The sequence below is a fragment of the Eubalaena glacialis genome, chromosome 2 (assembly GCF_028564815.1).
Source record: "Eubalaena glacialis isolate mEubGla1 chromosome 2, mEubGla1.1.hap2.+ XY, whole genome shotgun sequence".
In the NCBI taxonomy this organism is placed as follows: Eukaryota; Metazoa; Chordata; class Mammalia; order Artiodactyla; family Balaenidae; genus Eubalaena; species Eubalaena glacialis.
In genome coordinates this window covers 3,904,963-3,930,130 of record NC_083717.1, presented here as the reverse complement: position 1 = coordinate 3,930,130, position 25,168 = coordinate 3,904,963, and the positions used below count along the sequence as shown (strand labels likewise).

Genomic DNA, 25,168 nt, shown 5'->3' with positions numbered 1-25,168 from the left:
AGCACGGGCTCTAGGCACGCGGGCTTCAGTAGTTGCGGCGCACAGGCTCAGTAGTTGTGGCTCGCAGGCTCTAGAGCGCAGGCTCAGTAGTTGTGGCGCACGGGCTTAGTTTCTCCGCGCCATGTGGGATCTTCCCGGACCAGGGCTCGAACCCGTGTCTCCTGCATTGGCAGGCAGATTCTAAACCACTGCGCCACCAGGGAAGCCCCCGAAACCATTTCCTACTGATCCTTGGGAAAGACTTACTACACTGAGCTGGAGTAACCTTAGATTCCCCCTCCCTTTAGGAAGCGTATTTCCTCATGGAAGTGATGAGGGAAGGAGTATAAAAAACAGTTAAACACAGATATATGTCTAAAGGGATTATTAAAGAAAATACTGACTTCTGAATTGTATTGCCTTTGTTTTTAGTAATTTGTAGTTTAGGGTATGACTTTTGTCATGGAAATGAGAATGTCAATGAATAAGATCATTTTTTACCCCTTCACCATTTCTACCCTCATCTAACCTGTTGTTCATTTCTGTCATCTTCACTTTCATCTTATTTCTTTCAAGTTCCTTCTCTCTAGTTTTTCACTTTGGACCCTCATTTTATCTCACTTGGCAGAATGGGGGGATAATTGAAAAATGGTCCTTTGTTTAAGGTTTGTTCTGGGGATGGGAGCAAAGACTATACAGCTTCAGTGAGAGACATCCAGCATCAGTCAAATTAATCCTGGTCAGATCATCTTTATTCTTATTTGACCTCTAGCATTGTTTCTCAAAGGAGCACTAACATTTGCATAATTCTTCATTTATATGGTTCTGTCCTGCACATTATAGTAGGACAGTTGGCATCCCTGGCTCCCATTTTGAAGTGCCATTGTCATTCTGCCCCATCAGAAATACTCCTATACATTTCCAGATGCCCCTACTTAAGAGCCACCGACCCTGGGTGATTACGGTATTCTCCTAACTAGTCTCTTGGCTTCTTACAGTTCAAATTTTATTTACTGATGACATGTTTTCATGAGGCATGGCTCAGGTGCCACCCTCTGTTGCCCAAAGAAAATCTAAACTTTTAGAACATTACTGATTTCTTTCTTTTTCTGTGCCCACTATTGTGAGCCTTGTATGCCTTTTTCTTTCTGTTATGTTAGTTTGTACATGACAAAAATCTTCCTGTCACAGCCACCTTCTCCATGAATACCTGTCCCGAAATATCCCCCCCCTTTTCCTATACTACCAAGCATTTTGTCATGTCCTATCTCCTTTATGGCTCTTACATTTCCTCTTGTATTGCATTTATTTGTGTACCTGTCTTTCTTCCACTAGATTCCTCAAAGGAGTCTTTGATTTCCTGTCATCTCCCACAGTGTCTAGCACAGAGCCTGCACATAGTAGGCATTCAGGAGATCGGTTGAATGAATAAATGTTACCATGCATAATAACATCCACATTTCATTCCCTTTGTGATTTGCAGATGATAACGGAAATAGGTTATTTTTAACTTGTATACGTTTTAAAAACCTGTGTACTTTGGGTAAAACAGATATTTTTATTCCTTTTTATAGCTTCTGGCATCTACCAGAAGGGATCAAGATAATATGCAGGCTGAGCTGAATCGTCTTCAGGCAGAAAACGATGCCTCTAAAGAAGAAGTAAAGGAAGTTTTACAAGCCTTAGAGGAACTTGCTGTCAACTATGACCAGAAGTCTCAGGAAGTTGAAGACAAAACTAAGGAGTATGAATTACTCAGTGATGAGCTGAATCAGAAGTCGGTAGGGTATAGTTTTCTTTCCTAATACTATACTACAAGTGTTCTTAATTGAAAAATTACCTCAGTAACTTATTTCTACATAAGCTCAAGATTGATAACGTCAGTTCTTAAGGAACTCAAGTGTCAACTTTATTTCCTCCCATATGTGAAGCCTTAAAGGGAGAGGGAGGAGGGTTATCTTTTTAGTTTCTAAACATCTATTAATACGTAATTAAATGATATTTTAAAACATATTGACTATTCCAAATGTTATTCTACTGTTAAAAAAGTAAAAGTTGGCTTCTAGTTGCTCAGTAAAGTTATTAGCTAATTGTTCAAACTAGAATTAAAAATGTGCACATAAAAATAAAATAGCAGGATATGTAACTTAATGTAACTTATGTTTTGTTCACTGTTACGTTTCCAGCACTCGGACCAGTGCCTTCCTAGGACAGTGTAGTTGGATCTTGCTTGTGATTCCCCAGGGGATGAGGGTTTTGTTTTCATAGCTGTAAGGCGGGGATTGCTGCCCCCCAACAGTGACGCCAGGAATAGTATATAGCTGTGATTGCTGCTGCAGTATTTTGGGTATCACCATGGATGAGCTCTTTTTCTTAAAAGTTTTCTTGTTGTTAATGCTAACTTCTTGTTTACGAATCACATTTAGAGTTGGACCCAGGATCACTGCTCACTATTTATCTCCCTATCGGTGTCAAGTATCTAAAGGAAAGCAGTCAACACTATGAAATGGCATTTTTAAAAGGCTTTCTGCCCCTGGAGAAGTTCCTTTTCCCTTTTTAACCTCCCAGCTTACAGTTAGCTTGAAGTTACAATTTAATACCATGGAGATCAAGACACCTTTATAACTCTTAACTGAGTTGCATTATTAGCAAACCTAATTTCTGTTTGGAAGAACAATAGGAGTTTCTTACAACTCTGTAAACTGTAAGTGGGTCCTTGGTCACTGATTTCAGTCTTTAAGACAGTTCTGTTTGTGTCCCAGTTTATATATCAGCACTGTATTGGTAAGGAGTTAGAAACCCCTAGAGTGTTCTGCATCTTTTTATATGCTTACAATATTGCTGTTCAGCTGCTAGAGAAAATGTCTGGTAATTTAGACCTGGTATTACACTGTAGGTCAAACTGAGTGAACACACAATATACCGCTATTCAGATACTTAAGGAAATGAGCAGCTGAAATGATGGTATCTTTACTAAAAGATATTGACTAAAAGTCAATAACCTGCATTTAAAATGCAGTATCTGATCTGTGATATAATGAATAGTTTTAAAGCAACCAGATTTGGTTGGGTTTTCAAAATTGTGGCGACTTTGTTGCTGGTAAGCCAGCTAGTATTTTAAATTTATAATTATAGTAATTAAACTCAGATAGTAATGCTACTTTATCACTCTCTCCTGGATAATTGCTTGTTAGTAATGCTACTTTATCACTCTCTCCTGGATAATTGCTTGTATCATAGTACAAAAGTAGTAGTAATTATCAGGTGGATTCTTTTCAGAGACTAAGTAGTATATAAAAAGCAGATGAAGAAAACATACCAGCCATCTAGAAAACTGTCAGTTGCATTCTAACATTTATTTTCTCAGACTCAGTTTCCACAAACATACCATACTGTGGTCATAAATGAAAATCAAATATAGTTAATTCGGAAGTTTTCCATTTCTAAGTAGAAAACATTACCCAATCTCAAAAATGAGTGAAATAATACAAACTGTTTGCCCTTAATGGAATTACAATATAGCTACTTTACATGGTCTCTTAGGCCTAAAATATTTTTTAAGTTTGAGCTGGGAGCTTTCGCAGAACTCAGTAGAGAATTCAAGGAAATGAAAGCAGAAAATAATGGTTTTGTGAGTACTAGGTGAAAACTTGAAATACCTGTCAATATTTGAATTGATCTTTCATTTAATAGATTTAACAGTACCTTTGTTTTGGTTCTGTTAGGCAAGTTTAGCAAGTATAGATGCTGAGCTTCAGAAACTTAAGGAAATGACCAACCACCAGAAAAAGCGAGCAGCAGAGATGATGGCATCTTTACTAAAAGACCTGGCAGAAATAGGGATTGCTGTAGGAAACAACGACGTGAAGGTAACTGTAACTACCAAATATTAAGCATGATAATCTTTACACAATTCATACTTTCATTTTTCACAGAGTTCTTTTCATACCCATTATCTCCTCCTCACAACAGCCATTTGTAGTAGATGGTATTAACTTCATTTTAAATAGCCGAGGAACAAGGGGGAGAATAAGGGGTGCTTGGGGAGACATGCTCAGTAAGTAGCATTTATTTGGACCCCATGTTTGGTTTTTTCCTCTGTGTAAAGATTTTGAGCTTAGAAATTATGTTAATAAATTACCACACAGGAAGTATGTAATTGAAACAACAGTGAAAATTAGCTCAAGGAGTAAACTGTGAATGAATTTGATTGCTTTAAATGTTTAAAAAGATGAAAGGTGAGCACTGCTAATTAATGCTCTCTCTCTCTCTCTTTATTTTGAAAAATTTCAAACATATAACAGTAAAGAGAATAATATGAACCTTAGAGTTAAATCAGCAATCAAAATTTTGCCACACTTATTTTTTCTTTTCTAATAATCTTTTTCAGGATGCTAATACTGGTTATATTAGCACTAGCTTGTGGTAAAAAAAAAAAATTGTGACCTGGTAGATTTTAAAACTTAGACCAAAAAACCAAAGACTCTTAACTGCAAAAACATACATGTAACATGAAAGATTTGTATGTTGTAGTAGGTATTTGTTTAGACTTCCTTTTTTGATTAAAGTCTAATTATAGTAACAAAAAGAACAAACTTAAACTTGGGTTTATAGTGAGAACCAACTAAGCAGCCCAGTTTAACAAGAATTGGAAATGAAATAAAAGTTTTCACTGTGGAGTACACGTTCCTTCTGTTAGATGTTATTCAGAGCTACTGTTTGTTGATAGAGGCAAGCCTTCATTCTCGTAATCATGTCATTTTTTAATGCTGGCTCACCTCATCGAAACAGAGCAAAGTGTTATTATTAAATGCTGGATGACATGGCTTGCTCTTTCTTCCCCATCAGTCTGAACATCCTGCCCTGTCCTGTTTATGGTGAAGCAATGTGAGATTGATCGAGCTCTGTGGGAATCTTCTGGGATGAAAAAGTAGATTTCCTTCATATTACTGAACACTAGAAAGGTGTTGTTCAAAATTTGCTTTGTAGATTTGTGACTTGTTTTTAGAAAAATCCTTCCATTTCATGTTCAAATAATCTTAATTTAAGTGAAAAAGTGGTAAAGATAGAGAAAATAAAGAGTAAGACTGGCTTATGTCTAGTGGCAGAGCCAGTGATAATAGTACAGATACCCTGACACCTAAACTGCTTTTTTCACTAAACCATTACAGTATTTTGAAAACAAGTCAGCCTTGCAAATAGGTTCTTTAAAAAAAAAAAAAGGCTCCTCGATATTTTTGTGTTTTGCATGCAGTTCTTTTCTTGTTAATAAGCATCAGTAAGTGCTGCTTGAGCTCTGCTTGTTTTGTGTTTTTACATTATGGTTCACTAGACCATATGTTAAGACTGTGTTAGCTTTGTAAGAAACTCCCAAACTGGCTTCCAAACTGGCTTATATAGCATTTTTTGTTCCATCCAGCAGTGAATAAAAGTTCTGTTAATTCACATCCTCACCAGTATTTGAGGTCATTGGCTTTTTTAGTTTGAGCCATTCGAACAGATGTGTGATATTATCTCATTGTTGTGGTTTTCTGTGGTGTTTTTTGTTTTTTATTTATTTTTTTGGCTGCCTTGTGTCTTTGTTGCTGCGCACGGGCTTTTCGCTAGTTGCGGTGAGCGGGGGCTGCTCTTCGTTGCGGTTCCCGGGCTTCTCATTGGGTGGCTTCTCTTGCTGCAGAGCACGGGCTCTAGGCGCGTGGGCTTCAGTAGTTGTGGCACTCAGGCTCAGTAGTTGTGGCTCGCAGGCTCTAGAGCGTAGGCTCAGTAGTTGTGGCGCATGGGCTTAGTTCCTCCGCAGCATGTGGGATCTGCCCCGACCAGGGCTCGAACCCGTGTCCCCTGCACTGGCAGGAGGATTCTTTTTTTTTTTTTACATTTTATTTATTTATTTATTTATTTATTTATTTATGGCTGTGTTGGGTCTTCGTTTCTGTGCAAGGGCTTTCTCTAGTTGCGGCAAGCGGGGGCCACTCTTCATTGCGGTGCGCGGCGCGGGCCTCTCACTATTGCGGCCTCTCTTGTTGCGGAGCACAGGCTCCAGACGCGCAGGCTCGGCAATTGTGGCTCCGCGGCATGTGGGATCCTCCCAGACCAGGGCTCGAACCCGTGTCCCCTGCATTGGCAGGCAGATTCTCAACCACTGCGCCACCAGGGAAGCCCCGCAGGAGGATTCTTAAGTACTGCGCCACCAGGGAAGTCCTCATTGTTGTTTTAATTTGCATTTGGTTGTTGGTTTTCTTACCATCAGTTTTAAGAGTTCTCCTTGTATGTTTTGGATGATAGTCCTTCATCAGATATGTGTTTTGCAAATATTTCTCCCAGTCTGGCTTACCTTTTCATTCTTTTAAGTGTCTTTTGTAGAGCAGAAGTTTTTGATTTTGACAAAGTCCAACTTACCAATTTTTTTCTTTCATGGATTGTGGTTTTGGTGTTATATCTAAAAACTCATCTCCAAGCCCATGGTCACCTAGATTTTCTCCTGTGTTATCTTCCAGAAGTTTTTTAGTTTTGTCTTTACATTTAGGTTTATGATCCATTTGGAGTTAATTTTTTTCTGAAATTAAATTTTTCTGTATTTACATGTGGATGACTAGTTTTTCCAGCACAATTTATTGAATTGAATTCCCTTTGTCAGAGATTAATTGACTGTATTTGTGTATGTCTATTCCTAGGCTTTCCATTCATTTCTAATGACCTATTTTTCTGTTCTTTTTTCAATACCACATCATCTTGATTACTACTAGCTTTATAATAAGTCTTGAAGCTGGGTGGCATCAGTCCTCCGGCTCTGTTGTTCTTTAATATTATGTTGGCTATTCAAGGTCTTACCATTTAAACTTTAGAATCACTTTGTCAATATCTACAAAATAACTTGGAGGGGTTTTGATTAAGATTATATTATATCTGTAGATCAAGTTGGGAAAGACTGACATCTCAATATTGAGTCTTCTATCCATGAATATGGACCGTCTCCCATTTATGTAGTCCTTCTTTGATTTCTTTTGTCATCTGGATCTTATACATATTATGTTACATTTAAACAACCGTGTCATCTGCAGACAAAGACAGGTTTATTTCTTCCTTCTCAAGCTCCTTATTTTTTTGCTCTCTTTTTTTAAATTGAAGTATAGTTGATTTACAACGTTGTGTTAATTTCTGCTGTACACCAAAGTGATTCACTTATATATATATATGTGTGTGTATATATATATATATATATATACACACACACATTCTTTTTCATATTCTTTTCCATTATGGTTTATGACAGGATATTGAATATATATCCCTGTGCTATACAGTAGGATCTTGTTGTTTTTCCGTTCTATATATAATAGTTTGCATCTGCTAATCCCAAACTCCCACTCCTCTCTCCCCTCCTGCGCCTTGGCAACCAAAAGGGGATGCCCAAGAGTGGGATTGCTGGATCATATGGCAACTCTTTTTTTAATTTTTTGAAAAACTGCCATACTGTTTTCCATAGTGGCCGCAGCTGCTTACATTCCCACCAGCAGTGTAGGAGGGTTCCTTTTCTCCACACCCTCTCCAGCATTTGTTATTTGTAGACTTTAACGATGGCCATTCTGACCGGTGTGAGGTGGTACCTCATTGTAGTTTTGATTTGCATTTCTCTGATAATTCATGATGTCGAGCATCTTTTCATGTGTCTTTTGGCCATTTGTATGTCTTCTTTGGAGAAATGTCTGTTTAGGTCTTCTGCCCATTTTTTGATTGGGTTGTTTGTTTTTTTGATACTGAGTTGTGTGAGCTGTTTGTATATCTGGGAAATTAAGCCCTTGTCAGTCACATCACTTGGAAATATTTTCTCCCAGTCCGTAGGTTGTCTTTTCATTTTGTTTATGGTTTCCTTTGCTGTGCAAAAGCTTTTAAGTTTGATTAGGTCTCATTTGTTGATTTTTGCTTTTATTTCTGTTGCCTTGGGAGATTGACCTAAGAAAACATTGGTACGATTTCTGTCAGAGAAATGTTTTGCCTATGTTCTCTTCTAGGAGTTTTGTGGTGTCATGTCTTATGTTTAAGTCTTTAAGCCATTTGAGTTTATTTTCGTGAATGATGTGAGGGAGTGTTCTAACGTCATTGATTTACATGTGGCCGTCCCGCTTTCCCAGCACCACTTACTGAAGAGACTGTCTTTTTCCCATTGTATATTCTTGCCTCGTGTGTCAAAGCTGTGTGATTGACCGTAGTTGTGTGGGTTTATTTCTGGGCTCTCTGTTCTTTTCCACTGCTCCATAGGTCTGTTTCTGTGCCAGTATCATGCTGTTTTGATTACTGTAGCTTTGTATTGTCTGAAGTCTGGGAAGGTTATGCCTCCTGCCTTTTTCTCTTTCCTCAGGATTGCTTTGGCAGTTAAGTCTTTTACCTACTTGATCAGGTTTATTCCTAAGTATTTTAATTTTTTGGTGCAATTTTGAAAGATACTGGTTTTTTTACATTCCCTTTCTGTTGTTTTATTGTTAGTGTAAAGAAATGCAACCAATTTGTATATGTTTATCTTGTATCCTCCTACCTTGCTGAATTCCTTTTATCAATTCTAGTAGTTTTTGTGTGGAGTCTTTAGGGTTTTCTATATATAGTATATATCATGTCATCTACATATAATGACAGTTTTACCTCTTCCCTTCCAGTCTGGATACCTTTTACTTCTTTTTCTTGTCTGATTGCTCTGGCTAGAACTTCCAATACTGTGTTGAATAGAATTGGTGAGAGTGTCTTGTCTTGTTCCAGATTTTAGCAGGAAGGTCAAGCTCTTATTTTTTTGCCGTGCTGTGCAGCTTGCAGGATCTTAGTTCCCTGAGCAGGGCTTGAACCCATGCCCCAGCAGTGAAAGTGCTGAGTCTTAACCACTGGACCACCAGGGAATTCCCCTGAGCTCCTTATTTTTGACACTGAATATTGTACTGAAATTTTGTAATGAAAGTTACTAAGGAATGTACACTGACCACAGTTCCTCCTTGGAGAACTTAAAAGTCATCATTTCCCTGCCACCTAAACATCATTATTTGTTAAGTTTTGAACTGGACATATACATGATTAACAGTGAATTTACTGAAGAGGGCCTTTGAGGAGGAAATCCAAAAATTGAAAGAGGCAGGGTTCATTAGTGTTGTTTGTTTGTTTTTACGCTTACATCCATCTTCCTTGTAGGCATGTATTAACATTAAGTTTTAGGAAGTAAGGAAGGCAAAAATTAAGCTCTGCTTTACTCACCCTTTATTAAAAACAATATTTAATAAAAGGAAAAATTCCAGACTTCCTACAAATGTTGAGTAGTATTAAAAATATTTAATTTTGTTTAAGATTTTAGAGTTGTAATTGGGTAAACACAAACTGGACATTTCTGTCTTTCATTTCTGTTTCCCTTTTTCTCACAGCAGCCTGAGGGAACTGGCATGATAGATGAAGAGTTCACTGTTGCAAGGCTCTACATTAGCAAAATGAAGTCAGAAGTGAAAACCATGGTGAAACGCTGCAAACAGCTAGAAAGCACACAAACTGAGAGCAACAAAAAAATGGAAGAAAATGAAAAGGAGTTAGCAGCATGCCAGCTTCGTATCTCTCAAGTATGTGTTACAGAACAAAGTTTCCTCATTTTTTTGAACAGCCGTATGTAAATTTTATTTATTGTAAATGTTTTAATAAAAATGACCTTCTGTAGGTTATTTTGAGTAACAACATTAAAAGGTTAATTCAGTTAGTTTTTCTTACTCTAGCTGCAGTAAAATAACATGAATGATTTAAGTGGGTTATGTTTGGTAATGTGTATGTTACGTATAGGAATTTACTAGAAAGCTGTGACTGATTTGACTATTGAAGAATCTAGAAGAATTCTAGGGTGAATAAAAATGCAGGGCTGGTTTTGTGGCTTTGGCAACTAAATGGGTGAGACCATTCACCAAGATAGGAATTGTAGCAGGAGGGATGAGGGTAATAATGTTAGTTGGAGATAACAGTAAGAATATTATCTCATATGTCAGCCTTTAGTGCCTTATTTTGTAAGTGTTAAAAACTTGTACACATGACCATTTCATTGATTAAATTCTTTATCATTGTAAATCTTGCCCCTGAACATTTTAGGTTTAAATATCTTATTCTGTAAATGTATTACATGTTTAGATAATGTCGATGAAACTTGCTTACTTTCAAATATTCTGAACAACAAAGTATGTGTCAGATTTTATTCCACTTCATATCAGTATGTTTTTCCCAAAAGCATGAAGCCAAAATCAGATCATTGACTGAATACCTTCAAAATGTGGAGCAAAAGAAAAGACAGCTGGAGGAGTCTGTGGATTCCCTCAGTGAAGAACTAGTCCAGCTTCGAGCACAAGGTACTCACTTCCAGTTATTTATGAGTTATATCTCTATTGTAAGTTATTACCGACTTTAGTATAATTGTAGTCAGCATTCACACTGATAGAGATTAGTAGGAATACAGATAACTTGGAATAGTAAACAAATAACACATTTTAATGTGCCTTTGAAACATACTTTTGAAATCGTGTTTGAATAGTCAAGTGGCCAGTCTAGGAATTTCCCACAAAGTTATAAAGTGGTGTGTGTGTGTGTGTGTGTCCTGACACAGGGGAAAGCTGTTTCATTTCCCTACCATGTGCTAACCCATCTGTTCCAGGATTCGGCAAAGAAAGTAAAGGAAACCATAATATCAACACAAAGACTATAACTAAGGTTACTAGTCAGTATGTCTTGAGCGTAGAGCGCAAGATTTACCGTTTGGCATTTGGATAATTTAAAGTCAAGTACTGTTAAGGAACATAGCCTCATAAAACCCATTTGCCCCTTGGTTTATATCAAGAACTCTAAGGCTCATTTCCTCTCTTCTGTTTTCTCTCCCTACCCAAACAGAGAAAGTGCATGAAATGGAAAAGGAGCACTTGAATAAAGTTCAGACTGCAAATGAAGTTAAGGCAAGTTTGATGTAGCATTGGATTCTCACAGTTTTAATTCATCCTTGTTAATCTTGAGTAATCTGACTTAATATCCTTTCCCCCCAATGATTTTAGCAAGCTGTTGAACAGCAGATCCAAAGCCACAGAGAAACGCATCAAAAACAAATTAGTAGTTTGAGAGATGAAGTCGAGGCAAAAGAAAAACTTATCACTGATCTTCAAGAGTAAGTATGCTTTCCTCTGAGATAGCAGAAACTACTGGTGGACAATATATCCTTATTAGAAACCTGCATTTTTCTTTGAAACAATTTTTGACTTGAAAATAAAGATTCTTTTCGTTTATGAGTGGAACTTCTAAGTTCCATAGGAAATTATTGAAAAATGTTCTTAGGTCTTTTGATGTAAATATTCAGTAAAAAGTAAAGAATTCCCAACTTCAGCCACTATTGCAAATAGATACCACTGTCTCCTCCGAATCATTTCCTTAACTTTTAAAAAATATTCTTAACTGAGAAAAACTTTATTGGAAATTGTGGGTTTTAGAAGTGTGTGTTTTAATAGGAGTTGTCGTCTCCATTTTTCTGGGACACATTTTCCTACTTCCAGAACCATATGCGTATAGCACAGAATTTATAGAAATTTGAGATCTGTGACCAAATCATGATTTGAGTAGGAACCAGAGGAGAGTAACAAAAAACGATGGCAAAGTTTGGGACATGGGGCTTATTGTTAATGGATTTAGGGACAAGAATTCAGGGAGATGAAAGATACAGAATCAAGTTATGGTTTCAAACCAAAGTATAAAAAGTACTGTGTGGCTGAACGTAGCCCAGCCCTCTTTCTTTCTGCTGCTGGGGGGCACATCCTAACAGAGGAGGCCTGCCGTGTTTGAATGGTGAGACTATGGAATTGAAGAGTTGGAAAGCTCTAATGGCAGCCTCCAGAAGATGGGGATGTTGACGCTGCGAGGTTTTTACTTTTGTCAGCCAGAACCAGAAGATGGCATTGGAGCAGGGGCGCCTGAGAGCGGAGCACGAGAAGCTGAAAGCCGCAGAGCAGGACAAGAGCAGAAAGCTACGGGAACTTACGTGAGTAGACCCTTAATTCAAGTATAAAAATAAAAGCTAAACGAGAGAGTTACTGGCACTACTCTCAGAAATATCCAGTGGATAAAGTTTTCACTTCGTGTAGGCTAAAGGGTGTTTTTCTTAAACCCTCTGAGTTGGTTTGATTTATACCTAAAAACTTGCAATACTTTCTTATACTTTAGTGAAAGCCAGGTCTTAATATTTCACTGGTTGTCACCTAAAACATGACGTTTGGTAATTTAGAAGATTTCAGGATCTGCCACAAAAACTGAATTTTTGTCAGATTTGATCTTGCATAAATAAAAGAACATTATTGTTTTAGCCTTGCCTTTTGAACAGAGGTTTTTGCCATTTATTGTTTTTGATTTACTGACTAAAAGTATAGTCAACACACAGTTTTCTGTAATCTGAGCAGGTAGAAAACTCACGATTATAACTTTCACATACCTTGAATTTATCAGAGACAATTTACAAAGGAACAGTTGGTTAGGATGGGCGCACCAACAGGACCAGCTCAGAGTTGATTTTTTAACAATTCTACTGAATCTCAGCCATAATTTTGTTTAGAGTTACGTTAACTTAAAATGCATAAAATGTTTTAGTCTGCAATAATTTATAATCTCTGTAATTTTCAGTTAATCAGAATTATTTTGGATAAAGATCAGTATGCTATATGATAATGCATATTCTTAAAATATAAAAAGAACCACTCCTTATTCCTTGAATTCTGCCACATTTTCTTTCATCGCTTCCATTGCTATATTAGGACAGTTTTTTTCTAATAAACCATAGATTTAGAAAATTACAAGGCATATAGAAATTTCTTTGAAAGACACAACATTGGTAAGCTGTTTTTTAAAACTATGATGATCTTTTACTTATTTGAATGTAAGCATTGATCCTGTCAGATAAAAATATTTGATTCAGTATTTCTGCTAAATAAATCTAGAATTTATGGACTCAGAGTTGAAAGCGTATTTGTATATTCTTCCACTGTTTAGGGTTATGCAAGATAGACGAGAACAAGCGAGACAAGACCTGAAGGGTTTGGAAGAGACGGTGGTAAGAAAAACTTGGATATAAATAGGATTGGGGAATATTTAATGGGTTCTTCCCCTGGTTATACTCAGTTTGAAGACCTACTTCTAAAAATACTGCTTTCTTAATTCAAGGCGAAGGAACTTCAGACGTTACACAACCTGCGGAAGCTCTTTGTTCAGGACCTGGCCACCAGGGTTAAAAAGGTAATAAAATAATACTGGGTCGGTGTTTATATAGTGGTGCTTACTGTGTCTAATTGCATTCTGAGTGGAGTAGCCTCACACTGTCATAAGAGTGGGGGGGTAAGCGTCGCCCTTATTTGGTCTCATAACACTTGCCCGTCTTCTCTAGAGCGCCGAGGTTGATTCGGACGACACCGGAGGCAGTGCTGCTCAGAAGCAAAAAATCTCCTTTCTTGAGAATAATCTTGAACAACTCACCAAAGTCCACAAACAGGTAACAAGGAGAATATTTGGTGTTCGCTGCAATAAAATCTGAGGAGTGGCAAGTATTTGAGTCTTCAGAGTCCTAAGGATTTTCATACCCTGAGCCATTCCATTATTTTATCACGCAATTGTATAAACAAACAACTAGCAGTTTTTATGGGAGTTAATATTCCTAACAAGCTTTAGCAAGAGGTCAATGAAAACATGTGTTGTTTCCTTTGTAGAGTTTCAGGTCTGTTAGTTTTCTTAATTTATTCATGGTCATTTTAAAATCTCTGGTAGACAAGTCTTTGAGTTAAAATACCCCCCTTTTTTTTTTTTGGTCTTTATACATTTAATGCCCCGGAGTCTGAAATACTACAATAATGAGGCAGTTCATATTTTTTTTTTAAAATAATGCTTACTGTGGGGTTTTTTGCTTATTTTTTATTAAGGCTTGATATTTGATTCAGTTACTTACTTCTTAAGTTTCTTGGCATACTTTATTGTTGTATGTCTTTGTTACTAGAAACCTGATGTTTGGACTTGCCAAGTTTATGTGTACTTGTGGGTCTTGCTGTATCTAAAAAGATATTTGTTTCCACCAGATCAGTATCTTAATGAGGAGACCTAACACTGTGCTGTAGCATATTATTGTCATAGGGAGAAAGAACAGTCTCCCCAGTCCCCCAGCATTGAGTGAAATTATATTTTGGGGAGAAACATATGTGAGGATGATATTTATGGGTATATGTATTCTTTGTTGCTGTCAAAATTATTTAAATTAGCTAAGTGGGAAAAACCTTAATATAAAATGTAGTTTTTCTTTCAAGAGAAATTACGAAATGTTTCTGTTTTTTCAAATCATCGTTAAAGTCAGAATCCTTATTTTTCCTATATACCTTTAGCTGGTACGTGATAATGCAGATCTTCGCTGTGAGCTTCCTAAGCTGGAAAAGCGACTCAGAGCTACAGCTGAGAGAGTGAAAGCTTTGGAGTCGGCGCTGAAAGAGGCCAAAGAAAATGCATCTCGCGATCGCAAACGCTATCAGCAGGAAGTAGATCGTATAAAGGAAGCAGTCAGGTCAAAGAATATGGCCAGAAGAGGGCATTCTGCACAAATTGGTTAGTAGGACACAATAAAACCTTTAAACCTTGCTTTGGTTTGAATGTTTTTATTTACTTGAGAACGTAATCTGATTGATTTGTTATGTGATGTCACGGTGGTTTTTGTTTGTATTTTCTAATTTACCAAAGAGTGGCATTGTTGGGAATGCAGAGCATTGAGGAGTAGCCACCTTAATTAACAGGACAAGGAGATAAATCAGAACTAGACAAGCAGGACTGGTCAGGTGTAGGAGCAACTGTGTAGAGCGATGTTATGAAAGCATGAAGAGACTTGCAGGAAAATGTCATGCACGATATTTCACGCTTTAATTGCTAGGCATTGATGCAGGAATAAGGTTTTTAAGAGGCTAAGGATTGTATAGGTCCTGGAGAAAAGGATGTAACTGAAAAGAAAAAGAGAGATAGAGGGATTCGCTGAGAAACAAGAAGGCAAAGAAAAACAAGACATTTGGGAATTTGTTGTAAATAAGAAAAGAGACTTAACAAGTCATTGGGGTCGTGTGTTATTTGTTCTGAAGTCAGTGTTTGTTTTTCATCCCAGCTAAACCTATTCGTCCTGGGCAACATCCAGCAGCTTCTCCGGCTCATCCCAGCGCAGTTCGTGGGGGAGGTGCCTCTGTGCAGAACGGCCCGCCGGCGGCCGTGCGAGGCGGAGGAGGTGAGCAGGCGTGGCTTCACGTGGCGCCCTCCAGTTTGTGCTCTTTGTCTGGCTTCAGAGTCACAGCTGTCCGTGGAGATGTTCAGCCATTGGTGGCTAAACAGCGTTTTGGATTCTCACAGTAGTGTTATGATTTCTTTTTAATGTATGGGATTATAAAAGTAACTTAGCATGGTTTCGTCTAGTTTTTTCATAGTTCAGATCATACTATATGTATATTCAAATTTGTGCTCCTATTGTTCTTAACGTAATATTGGGTCATTTTTAAAAGCTCTGGGTATTGTCTAATGAATATACCATGGTTTATAACTATTTTACTGGACATTTAATTATGTCAGTTTTTCCATACTTGAAATTTTCCAAAATTGAAATTTCCGTGCATGAAATTTGAAGCATGAAACATCTTTTTATACCTCCTCACTTTCAGATCATTTCCAGAAGATTCTCATAAGTGGAATTATGAGAAAATGAACATTTTTAAGACTCTTTACATATACTAACACACTGCTCTTCAGAAAGACTGCACCAAACTGTATTTAGCCAAGGACACTGCATTTTGTTGCATCTTTGCCAGTACTGAGTATTAATAGTTTTTAAGTTTCCAATTTAATAGGCTAAAATAAGCGTCTCATTGATTTATTAATGAATTTGGATTTTTTCGTATATTTATTGGCCCATTTATATACGTATGTTTTTTGTGAATTATTTCTGTGTCCTTTCCCATTTACCTGTTGTGAGTGGTTTTTCTAACTGATTTATGAGTTCTTGTTTGTTTCTTTCTAAATACAAGTAATATCTGTTCCCTGTAGGGGGATGAAGAATTATCAAAAAAATAATTATCAAGAAGATAAATGTCATCCAGAGACACCACCCAATATATTGTATATATCCTTCTGGAGCTTTCTTTACATATTATAACTTTTAAATTAGAAAGTTTAAAGTGTCTAATAAACATTCTAATATAACATACTACCAACATACTACGCTATTCTATATATGCTACTTTGTAGCCAGCTTTTTTTAACTTGCCAATATATTCTGAACATTTTCTTATACGGCATGACTGATTATAGCTGCCTAATATTTTATCATATGACAGGAACTCAGATTAAATTCTTCAGCAAATCCCAAGTGTGTAGGTGGTTTGGAAACTAAAAGCAGTAGATAACTTTGAGATAGTGACTGGGTTTGTTTCTAACAGTACTAAAGTCAGTTTATTTTAATCCTGCTTTTTACTTTGTCATTTTTGCATAACATTGGCTCTCAGTTTGAGTGGAAAATTATGCAGTATTCTGGAGGAATCACATTTCCATAAATTTAATACAGTTTTTTGTCCACACGGTAGAGGATTGATACAGTGAAAAGAGTACAGATATTGGAGTCCCATCTAAGTTTGCATCCTGATTTTTCTACTTTTATGAGCTTGAGCAAGTTACTTTTTAACAGTTAATTTGTCTTGTTTTGACTCCTTTTAAAATTCTTAAAATATTCTTAAGTGTAAAAGTAAATTATGGATTTATGACCTATTTAATGTATCTCTGAAATAAAACATTTTTCTACATACCACAATAACATTATCACACTTGACAAAATATTTTTAATATTATACCAATCCATATTCAGATTTTTCTAATTATTTATTTATGGTTAAGTCTTCTACAGCTGGTTTGTCTACACCAGGGAATAATCCAGGACTGATGTTTACATGAGGTTATTTCCCTTGAGTCTCTTGTAATCTAGAGTAACACCCCCCCTTTTCTAATGACACTGACTTACTAAATAGACTAGGCCAGTTTCCTTGAGCATATGCCTTCTCGGATGTGTTCGGTTGTTTCTGTATGTAGTTGCCTTGTTCCTCAATTCCCTGTTTATTAGAAGCATTTATTGGATTCTTTTAAACATGTTTACAGACTACACTGTGGGTGATACGTGTTTAATATTGTGTCACATCAGCAGGCATTACAGGAGTTTTCCTGCCAATTAAGAGATGGCCTCTGTTTTTCCCCCTTTGGATTAATACCTTGTTGAGCCCCTTTACTAATAAAATGAAAGACATTCTTGAGAATTACGCAAGTTAAGATGTCATTACCTAGTACAGCACGGGTGCTGAGTAGATGCAAGCTGCCTTTTCTGGAAGTGGAGGTGGGCAAAAGAATTTTCAAAGGATAATTATAAATACAGGTAAAAGTTTATCCATTTTGGATATTGTCCTCACGTTAAAATTCACACGTGAACTTTGAACTCCTATCTCATTTGCAGAGAGGATAGTCCATGGCCTTTGTTAAATATAGCTAGGTTTTAGCTTGAAAGCAGAATGCTGATTGCAGTGTAATGACAGCACTTAAGCACATGAGGGAGATGGCTAACCTAGCTAACCCAGGTTTTCAAGACTTGAAGTAACTAAAAGTATAACCACCTACAGGTTTGTTTCATTTCTGGTCCAAAGGATAATGGTTATTATTTTTTAAAGTCTTGCATCGATCAGTCTTAAGCCATGATTGAGGAGTATATGGTCTACATAAGTGATAAATTGTTGAAAAAATTAGATACTTTGTAGAGATTTTAAAATTAATTATTAAGAAAAACATTTCAAAACACTGGGTTTATTTTGGGAAAAGATGGCAATGTATGAATGATACTGATACCTTCAGTACCCAGTTTTACATGGCTGGTTCTTCTAACTGCGTAATGCTTTGGACAGGTGGAGGTTTTCTAATAAACACGGAGGTAAATAGGCAGCTGAACACAAGGATGCCTCTAGGTAACACCTGCTGCTGGGATTGTTTATTTAATTTAATTTAATTTTATTTTATTTTATTCTCCACACCCGCTCGGCTTGCAGCTGCTTAAGTTCCCAGACCAGAGATTGAACCCAGGGCACAGCAGTGAAAGCGCCAAGTCCTAACCACTGGACCGCCAGGGAAGTCCCTGGGATTGTTTATTTCACTGTCACTTTCCCCACCACATGTACCTCTTGCTTATCCCTACCCCACCCCTTTTTGTTTCTTACAGCTACCATGTATGTAACATTACTAGTTAGTTAGTGGTCCTTGGCTTAATGTCACTGCCACTGTCTACTGGCTGCCATTTTATTAATCATCTTTTTCTTTTTTTAAAAAATCTAACTTATACATCCACTCACTCATAGCTCTTGTGGGGAGTAAAAACATGCAGGGTGACCTCCTTTCAATATTGTACTGTCCCTAAATGGCTCTGCTTAGGAGGCATATAAAAGGAAAAGAAATTCAATCATTTAATGTTGCCATCTTTTCTGTTTTGGGGAAAGTGGTTGAAGCTGTTGGCTAAATGTTTTTAAACTCATTGGTATATTTTATTTAATTCTTTTCATGATTATCTCAAACACAAGTTTTGTATAAATAAAAATATTTTTCTCTGTGCTTTCTTCCATCTTCAGGTGTTAAAAGTAATTGAAGTATGAAGAGGACATTATATCAATGACTATAGCCTGTATCCCTTGGGAACTTTAGAATTACAACCTTTTTTTAGTGTATAAATTGTACCTGGCCTGTACAGCTGTTTCCTGCCCTCTCTTCTCGTAAACTCTGCTGCTTCCCAACACAACTAGAGTGCAATTTTGGTGTCTTAGAAGGGAAAACGACAGTTTACAACTGTGGCCCTATTTATTACACAGTTTGTCTTTCATGTCTTAAATTTAGTCTTCACTGTGCCAACCTAACTGTGTCATACAGGACTGTGCTTTTTGTACTTGTTTTTTTGTGTTTATTTTTTAATCTCAGTTTAACTTACCTAGCTGCTACTGCTTGTTGTTTTTCTTTTCTTATTAAAACAATATTTTAGGGGAAATGGAACCTTTAGATTAAATGTCTTAAATTTTACCACTTATAACACTACATGCCCACAAATTATATCAGGTCAGTACTGTACTTTAAAATCCCTTGAAATGACTTCGGAGTTAAAAATTATCTGTATCATCTCTGAAGTTTGCTTCTGAAAACTACTCTTTGAGCACTGTAACCTTTAAAACTGCCTAACTAGACATTTGAGACTGAGCAAGGCTACTTAATTATCTCGTGAAATGACTGTTGTCGAATTATCTTGAATAGAAATACTTTACAATATCAAAAGCAGATCTTTTGCTTTTGTTTAAGAAGGAGAGTTTGGAAAAGGAATTTATTTCTGTTCTTCCCAGTGCTTTAATCCACATAGATTGATGGAATGAAAACACCCTGCTTTGTTTTGGTGAGCCCACTAATTAAGAATTGGATGGATAATGATTTGTCATCTTAATATAGTGAAGTGAACTAAGATACTATAGGATTAAACATAATTTTATGTTGTTAGTACCATATTGGTTGATCTAAATTATAGCCTATGGAAATTGCGAAAAAATGTGGAAGGACAAGACAAATATATGGTAAATTTATAAATACATAGGTTAAATTTTGGTCTGAAATCCCTGAGGTTTTTTACCTGGTACACTAAGTCATACACTATAATTTATTTCTTGTTTAGTCTAGAAGTAGTAAATTATTTGCAAGTCACTAACAATCCTCAAATAAATTATTTTGTTGGCGGTAGCTGGTAATTTTGTTGTTAAGTGTACCTGTTCTTCTTCCTCAGATGATTAAACTAAGTCAGCAGTTTGTTTTAGAAGCTATAAAAGTAACAGGGAAAGAGATTTCAATATTTGCTTCATCATTTGGGGGTGGGTAACTGCAACTGTGTTAGCAGAAATTTGCAGAGAATGGGGATTTAAGGTTACTCAGAAGAGAAAGTTGGAAAGTTCTGTGTTAGGATCTGGGTGGCAGAATTAACTTTTCGAAAAAGTTTTATATACAGATGTTTGTATTAAATTTGGAGCCGTAGTCAGAAGACTCAGATCATAATTGGCATATTTTTCTATTTCCTTAACTGTTGCAATTTCCACTTTTATAATAGTTTTGATTTAAAAGATAAATTTATTTTTTTAACAGTCAAAAATCCTTGCTGTTATGATCTGCAACCTTAAAAATTATTGTATTGTTTTTAGGAATGATCAAAAGAAACACTCCAAAAATTGAGATGAAACCTTGTAGAGCAGCAAGATTGAAGCAGTGCAGTTCACTAAAAAAAAGTGCTACCGCCTATTTGTGGTGATAGTTTTCTAAATGGAGAAATGTTTGGCTGCATTCCCATAGACATTTGTATTTTGTTTTCAAACGAAAGCTTGCTTTTTTGGGCAATATTGTTAAATGAAGCAGAATTTTTTTTCTCTCTTTTGTCTGAATATGGTAGTGTCATTCTTATAAGATATATCATGGTATTGGTGCTGTGTAACAAACAATGAATTGTAACTAGCATGTGGTTCAGAGTATACAATGCTAGGGTTTTTAAAATCTTAATGGTTCTTTTCTATTTATAATTTCAAACTTTCACAAAATGTACAGAGAATTTCCTAAATTTGTTTTCACTGAACTGCTTTTGCTATGGTAGGTCATTAAACACAGCATTTACTCTTATAAATGAAAATTTCTGATCATCTGGAACATTGACACTTATTTCAATTTGCAGTGTCTTTTTTTTTGACTGACTATATTAATGTTCTTCTGAATGGTATTGATAAATGGTTCAGAACAGAAACTCAGTGAAATAAAAGTAATATTTATTCATGGTGATCAATTTAATTATTTGCCTAATTTAAGAAAACTGCTGTGCATAACTCTCAATTTGACAGGAGGTGATAGAAAAGAGTCTGAGTCCACCTGTGGAATGTGTTGGTTTCGTTTCAGTGCTTGAAGATACATTCAAAGATAATTGGTTTGGGAAGGCGCCATATAATTTTAGTTAACCTGCATGCTGTAAATGTCTTCTACGTTTAAATAAAGAGGAAAAAATGTTTTGAAATGTGATGACTTTCTTAAAACTCAATTCAGTGACGTATTAGGTTGATTTTACATGACAAAGTGGCCTTCTTTCTTGACAGAACAGTGACTAATATGTCATTATATTCACATGTATTTTGTCTCCTAATGTATTGTATATGCTTTGGACATCAAGTATTAAATATGTAGGCTGAAGAATTAAGAGCTAGAGATGAACCATCCGTCTCACTTACGTTATTTTACGTTAGTGTAGCCTGATACGTGATGAGGACACTTCGCCATGTTATTCTTCCCCCAAAACTGTTAACCCCAGTCTGATCATGAGAAAAACATCACACTAACCAAATAGAGGGACATTCTACCAAATGCCTGACCAGTACTCTTCCAAAGTGTAAAGGTCGTGGAAAACCAGGAAGATAAGTCTGAGGAGACTTGGGAGACTTGACAGCCGGACGCAGTGACGCAGGGCGGTGTCCTGGGTTGGACCCCGGAACGGTAGAAGGACATCGGGGAAAACTGGTGAAATCTGTTAGCAGTAATGTGCCAGTTAATTTCTTAGTTTTGACAAAGGTGCAGTGGTGATGTGAGATGGTACATTAGGAGGAAGAGTATGAGGGGGACTCTGTATTACCTTGGCTACTTTTCTGTAAGTTACAATTATTCTGAAATAAAAGGTTTATTTACTAATTTATAAGGCATCAAGCCACAAAGAACAACAGAGGAGACCACAAGCAGGAGAGCAAAACTCAGCAGACACCTGACTCAACCAGCGTGGGGAACGCCAGGGAGCAACTCGGTACCCCCCCCAGAGCACCCCTGAATGGTCATGAATATGACCTCCGTACCTCTGCAAGTAGGAGTGGAAGTAGGCTGAAATCGGACCAGTCGGAAGTCTGTCTAGACCTTTCCGTCTGACCCGCAGGTCCCTTCTTCAGCGCCACACAGCTTGCCACTGCCTCTCTGACATCCCAGCGTGAGCCTGTTTCTTCCCCAGAAAGGCTGAAATAGAGCGTCTCCAGATGCAGACGCTGGCAGCAGTTGAGAGTGGGGGGACGCGCTGAAAACAAGGAGTGTGCCAGTTAGCAGTGTATTCCCTCGTTGCCAGAGGTACACTTCGTCGCTGTTAGGGGTTGAACTGTGTACCCTCAAACTTCCTATGTTAAAGTCCCAGTCCTCAAGAATGTGACCTTCCTTGGAGATACGGTCTTTTCAGGCGTAATCAAGTTAAAGGTCATCGGGGTGGCTCTTGGCAATGTGACTTGTGACATTATAAAAGAGAAATTTGACAGATGCGTGGAGGGAGACACACGGAGAAGATGGCCATCTACAAGCCATGGAGAGACTGAAACAGTCCTCCCTTCATAGCCCTCTGAAGGAGCCAACCCTGCCAACACCCTGGTTTGGGGCTTGTAGCCTGCAGAACTGTGAGACCATCCATTTCTATTACCTCGCCTAGTCTGTGGTGCTTGCTTTCCTCAGCCCCAGCAGAGCAGACTCATGTGATTGCCGACACTGGCAGTGAGCTGGACCCTCTAAGCAGTCCTCCTTTCTTTCCTTCGGTTTGCCTCTTGCTAATACCATCCAGTTGTCAGTTGTGTGAAGGGGGCAGGTGGGGGGCACCAGGCGTACACGGTCCCTTAGCGAAGAGCCCGGGCCACATGGCCACCCCTCCGGCAGCAGGTGGCCTCCCTCTGGGAGCCTGCCCTTCAGCCTCAGAGGAGTTTCCTGCCCACCTGATCTATGGTGGCGGGTGGGGGAAGGGCAGCCTTGGCCCACTGGGATCCAGTGAGGTGTTTCCTGCCCCCCCAGTCCCAGCCAGGGTCTCGACCTACCCTGCCCGCACCCCAGAGGGATGCTTCCCGCTCACCTAGTGACTGGACCAGCTCTAGCCTGGGAAACCTAGCAAGCTTCTCCACCATCCAGTGGGCTGCAGCCATGCCTTTGCAATGAGATCTGAACCCCAGACATGGGGAGGGAGCCCCTTCCAAGTCTGTTCCTTCCCTGGGTACTCTCCCTTAGCCCTAGACTATTCTTGAAAGTTCTCTGTACCCATTTATAGTTAACCCCCTCTGACCTGGCCTGATACAGAGGGTAATATGAACGTTTGTAATCAGAATACTTAAAACCCCAACCGTTTTCCATTGCTTGGTTACCTGAATGCTGGCAACCAGGCTTATGCTTTCCAGCCAGGAGATGAGAAGACTTCGGTGAAAAGTTTGACAGCTGTTACAAGGAGTACCCAAAGAAGCACAGTTTCAGAAATGCGACAGTCAACAGTCCTACTCCTATGAACCAATTGCTTCCAGTCAGCTTCATCGTGTCCCCACCTTAAATATGTACAGACAGCCGAGGATCACGGAGCCTGTGAAGAAAGCCTTTACGATGACAGGATCAAAACAGAAAATAATAATAATAATAATAATATGGAGGAAAGTGGAACTATGAAAGGGGAAGAAAACATTTTTAAAAACTAATACTAAATTTAGTACCTTTCACTTCCACCTTGAAAAGCATGGATATTAAAGTGCTAATATAATTACCTTCCCTAGTCTATCTTTTTTACTTTTTGTTATGTATAAAAAACAACTAGAAACATGCACGGTTTGTAAGGAAATGACAAATTTCAGAAAATTCAGCATCTGAATACACTGTATACAGAGCTTCTAGATAAAGACACAGAAAATTGCCAGATACTCAGAGGCTCCCCCTGGTCCCATTCCAGTGATTCCCCTTAAGGTTTACTATTGTCCTGGTATCTAACAAAAATGTAACTTTACCTGTATTTTGTATTTTATATAAATGTTATGGCACAGTATAACCACTTTTGGATTGGGCTTTTTTATTCCTTATGTTGTTTGTGAATATACCTATATGGTTGCCTGTTGTGATCATGCATTGCCACTGTTACATAGGATTCCATAGTGTAAACACTTAACAATTTATTCCAATGTGTATTACAATATGAGTGATTTTCAGTTTGTGTCTATTGAGAATAGCACTAGTATATAAATTCTAGAACTTGGGGAAAAAAAAAAAAAACCTAATAGTAAGAGCCTCAAGATTTTGACATAGTGAAAAAAGAGTTTGTCTCCACTAAACAAAACAAAAAACCAAGGGGTCATAAGAAAGAAATACTGAGAAAACAAAAAAAAGTCTTGAAAATAGAAACAATAGGAAGGTTAGAAGATGAAGTTGAGAAAGTTGCCGACAAAGTCATACACACAAAAAAGTCAGAGGGCTTCCCTGGTGGCGCAGTGGTTAAGAATCCGCCTGCCAATGCAGGGGACACGGGTTCGAGCCCTGGTCCAGGAAGATCCCACATGCTGCGGAGCAGCTAAGCCCGTGCACCACAACTACTGAGCCTGTGCTCTAGAGCCCACAAGCCACAACTACTGAGCCTGCACTCTAGAGCCCGTGAGCCACAACTACTGAGCCCGCAAGCCACAACTACTGAAGCCCGCGCACCGAGAGCCTGTGCTCCGCGACAAGAGAAGCCACCGCAATGAGAAGCCCGCGCACCGCAACAAAGAGCAGTCCCCACTTGCCACAACTAGAGAAAGCCTGCGCACAGCAACGAAGACCCAACGCAGCCATAAATAAATAAATTAATTAATTAATTGATTGATTGATTTTTTTTAAAAAAAGAATTACTTATTCAAAAAAGAATCCGGGGGTGGTGGTGCTGTGATGAATTGGGAGATTGGGATTGACGTATATACACTAATATGTATAAAACAGATAACCAATAAGAACCTGCTGTATAAAATAATAAATATAATTCAAATGATAAAACAGAAAAAAAAAAGACTCCTAAATATAACCCAAGAAAGTAGACTCACAGATATAGAGAACAAACTAGTGGTTACCATTGGGGGGGTGGGAGGCACAAACCATTGGGTGTGAGATGATTCAAGGATGTGTTGTACACCATGGGGAATATAGCCAATATTTTGTAATAACTGTAAATGAGAAGTAACATTTAAAAATTGTATTAAAATTTTTTTAAATAAGTGCCAAAAAAAAAAAAGAATCCTAAGATAAGCAAGAGAGGAAAAGTCACCATAGTATATATTAC

The 25,168-nt window shown here is 37.7% G+C and overlaps 1 protein-coding gene across 2 annotated transcripts in view; it reads left to right on the top strand.

Annotated features, from left to right (window-relative positions):
* KIF5B (kinesin family member 5B) overlaps nt 1–21,115 on the top strand; it is a 43,319-nt gene extending 22,204 nt beyond the window's left edge. The window contains exons 14-26 of one of the 2 annotated variants that reach the window (XM_061178072.1): nt 1,554–1,760; nt 3,705–3,848; nt 9,378–9,563; nt 10,214–10,331; nt 10,867–10,928; nt 11,025–11,134; nt 11,897–11,998; nt 13,000–13,060; nt 13,171–13,242; nt 13,391–13,495; nt 14,373–14,589; nt 15,134–15,250; nt 18,666–21,115. In XM_061178072.1, coding sequence (XP_061034055.1) covers nt 1,554–1,760; nt 3,705–3,848; nt 9,378–9,563; nt 10,214–10,331; nt 10,867–10,928; nt 11,025–11,134; nt 11,897–11,998; nt 13,000–13,060; nt 13,171–13,242; nt 13,391–13,495; nt 14,373–14,589; nt 15,134–15,250; nt 18,666–18,682 — 1,518 coding nt within the window. In that variant the 3' untranslated portion in view covers nt 18,683–21,115. Of the gene's footprint in view, nt 1–1,553; nt 1,761–3,704; nt 3,849–9,374; nt 9,564–10,213; nt 10,332–10,866; nt 10,929–11,024; nt 11,135–11,896; nt 11,999–12,999; nt 13,061–13,170; nt 13,243–13,390; nt 13,496–14,372; nt 14,590–15,133; nt 15,251–18,665 lie in introns of both variants that reach the window. The other variant, XM_061178062.1, reaches the window with a different exon arrangement.
* The last annotated feature ends 4,053 nt before the right edge of the window (nt 21,116–25,168 follow it).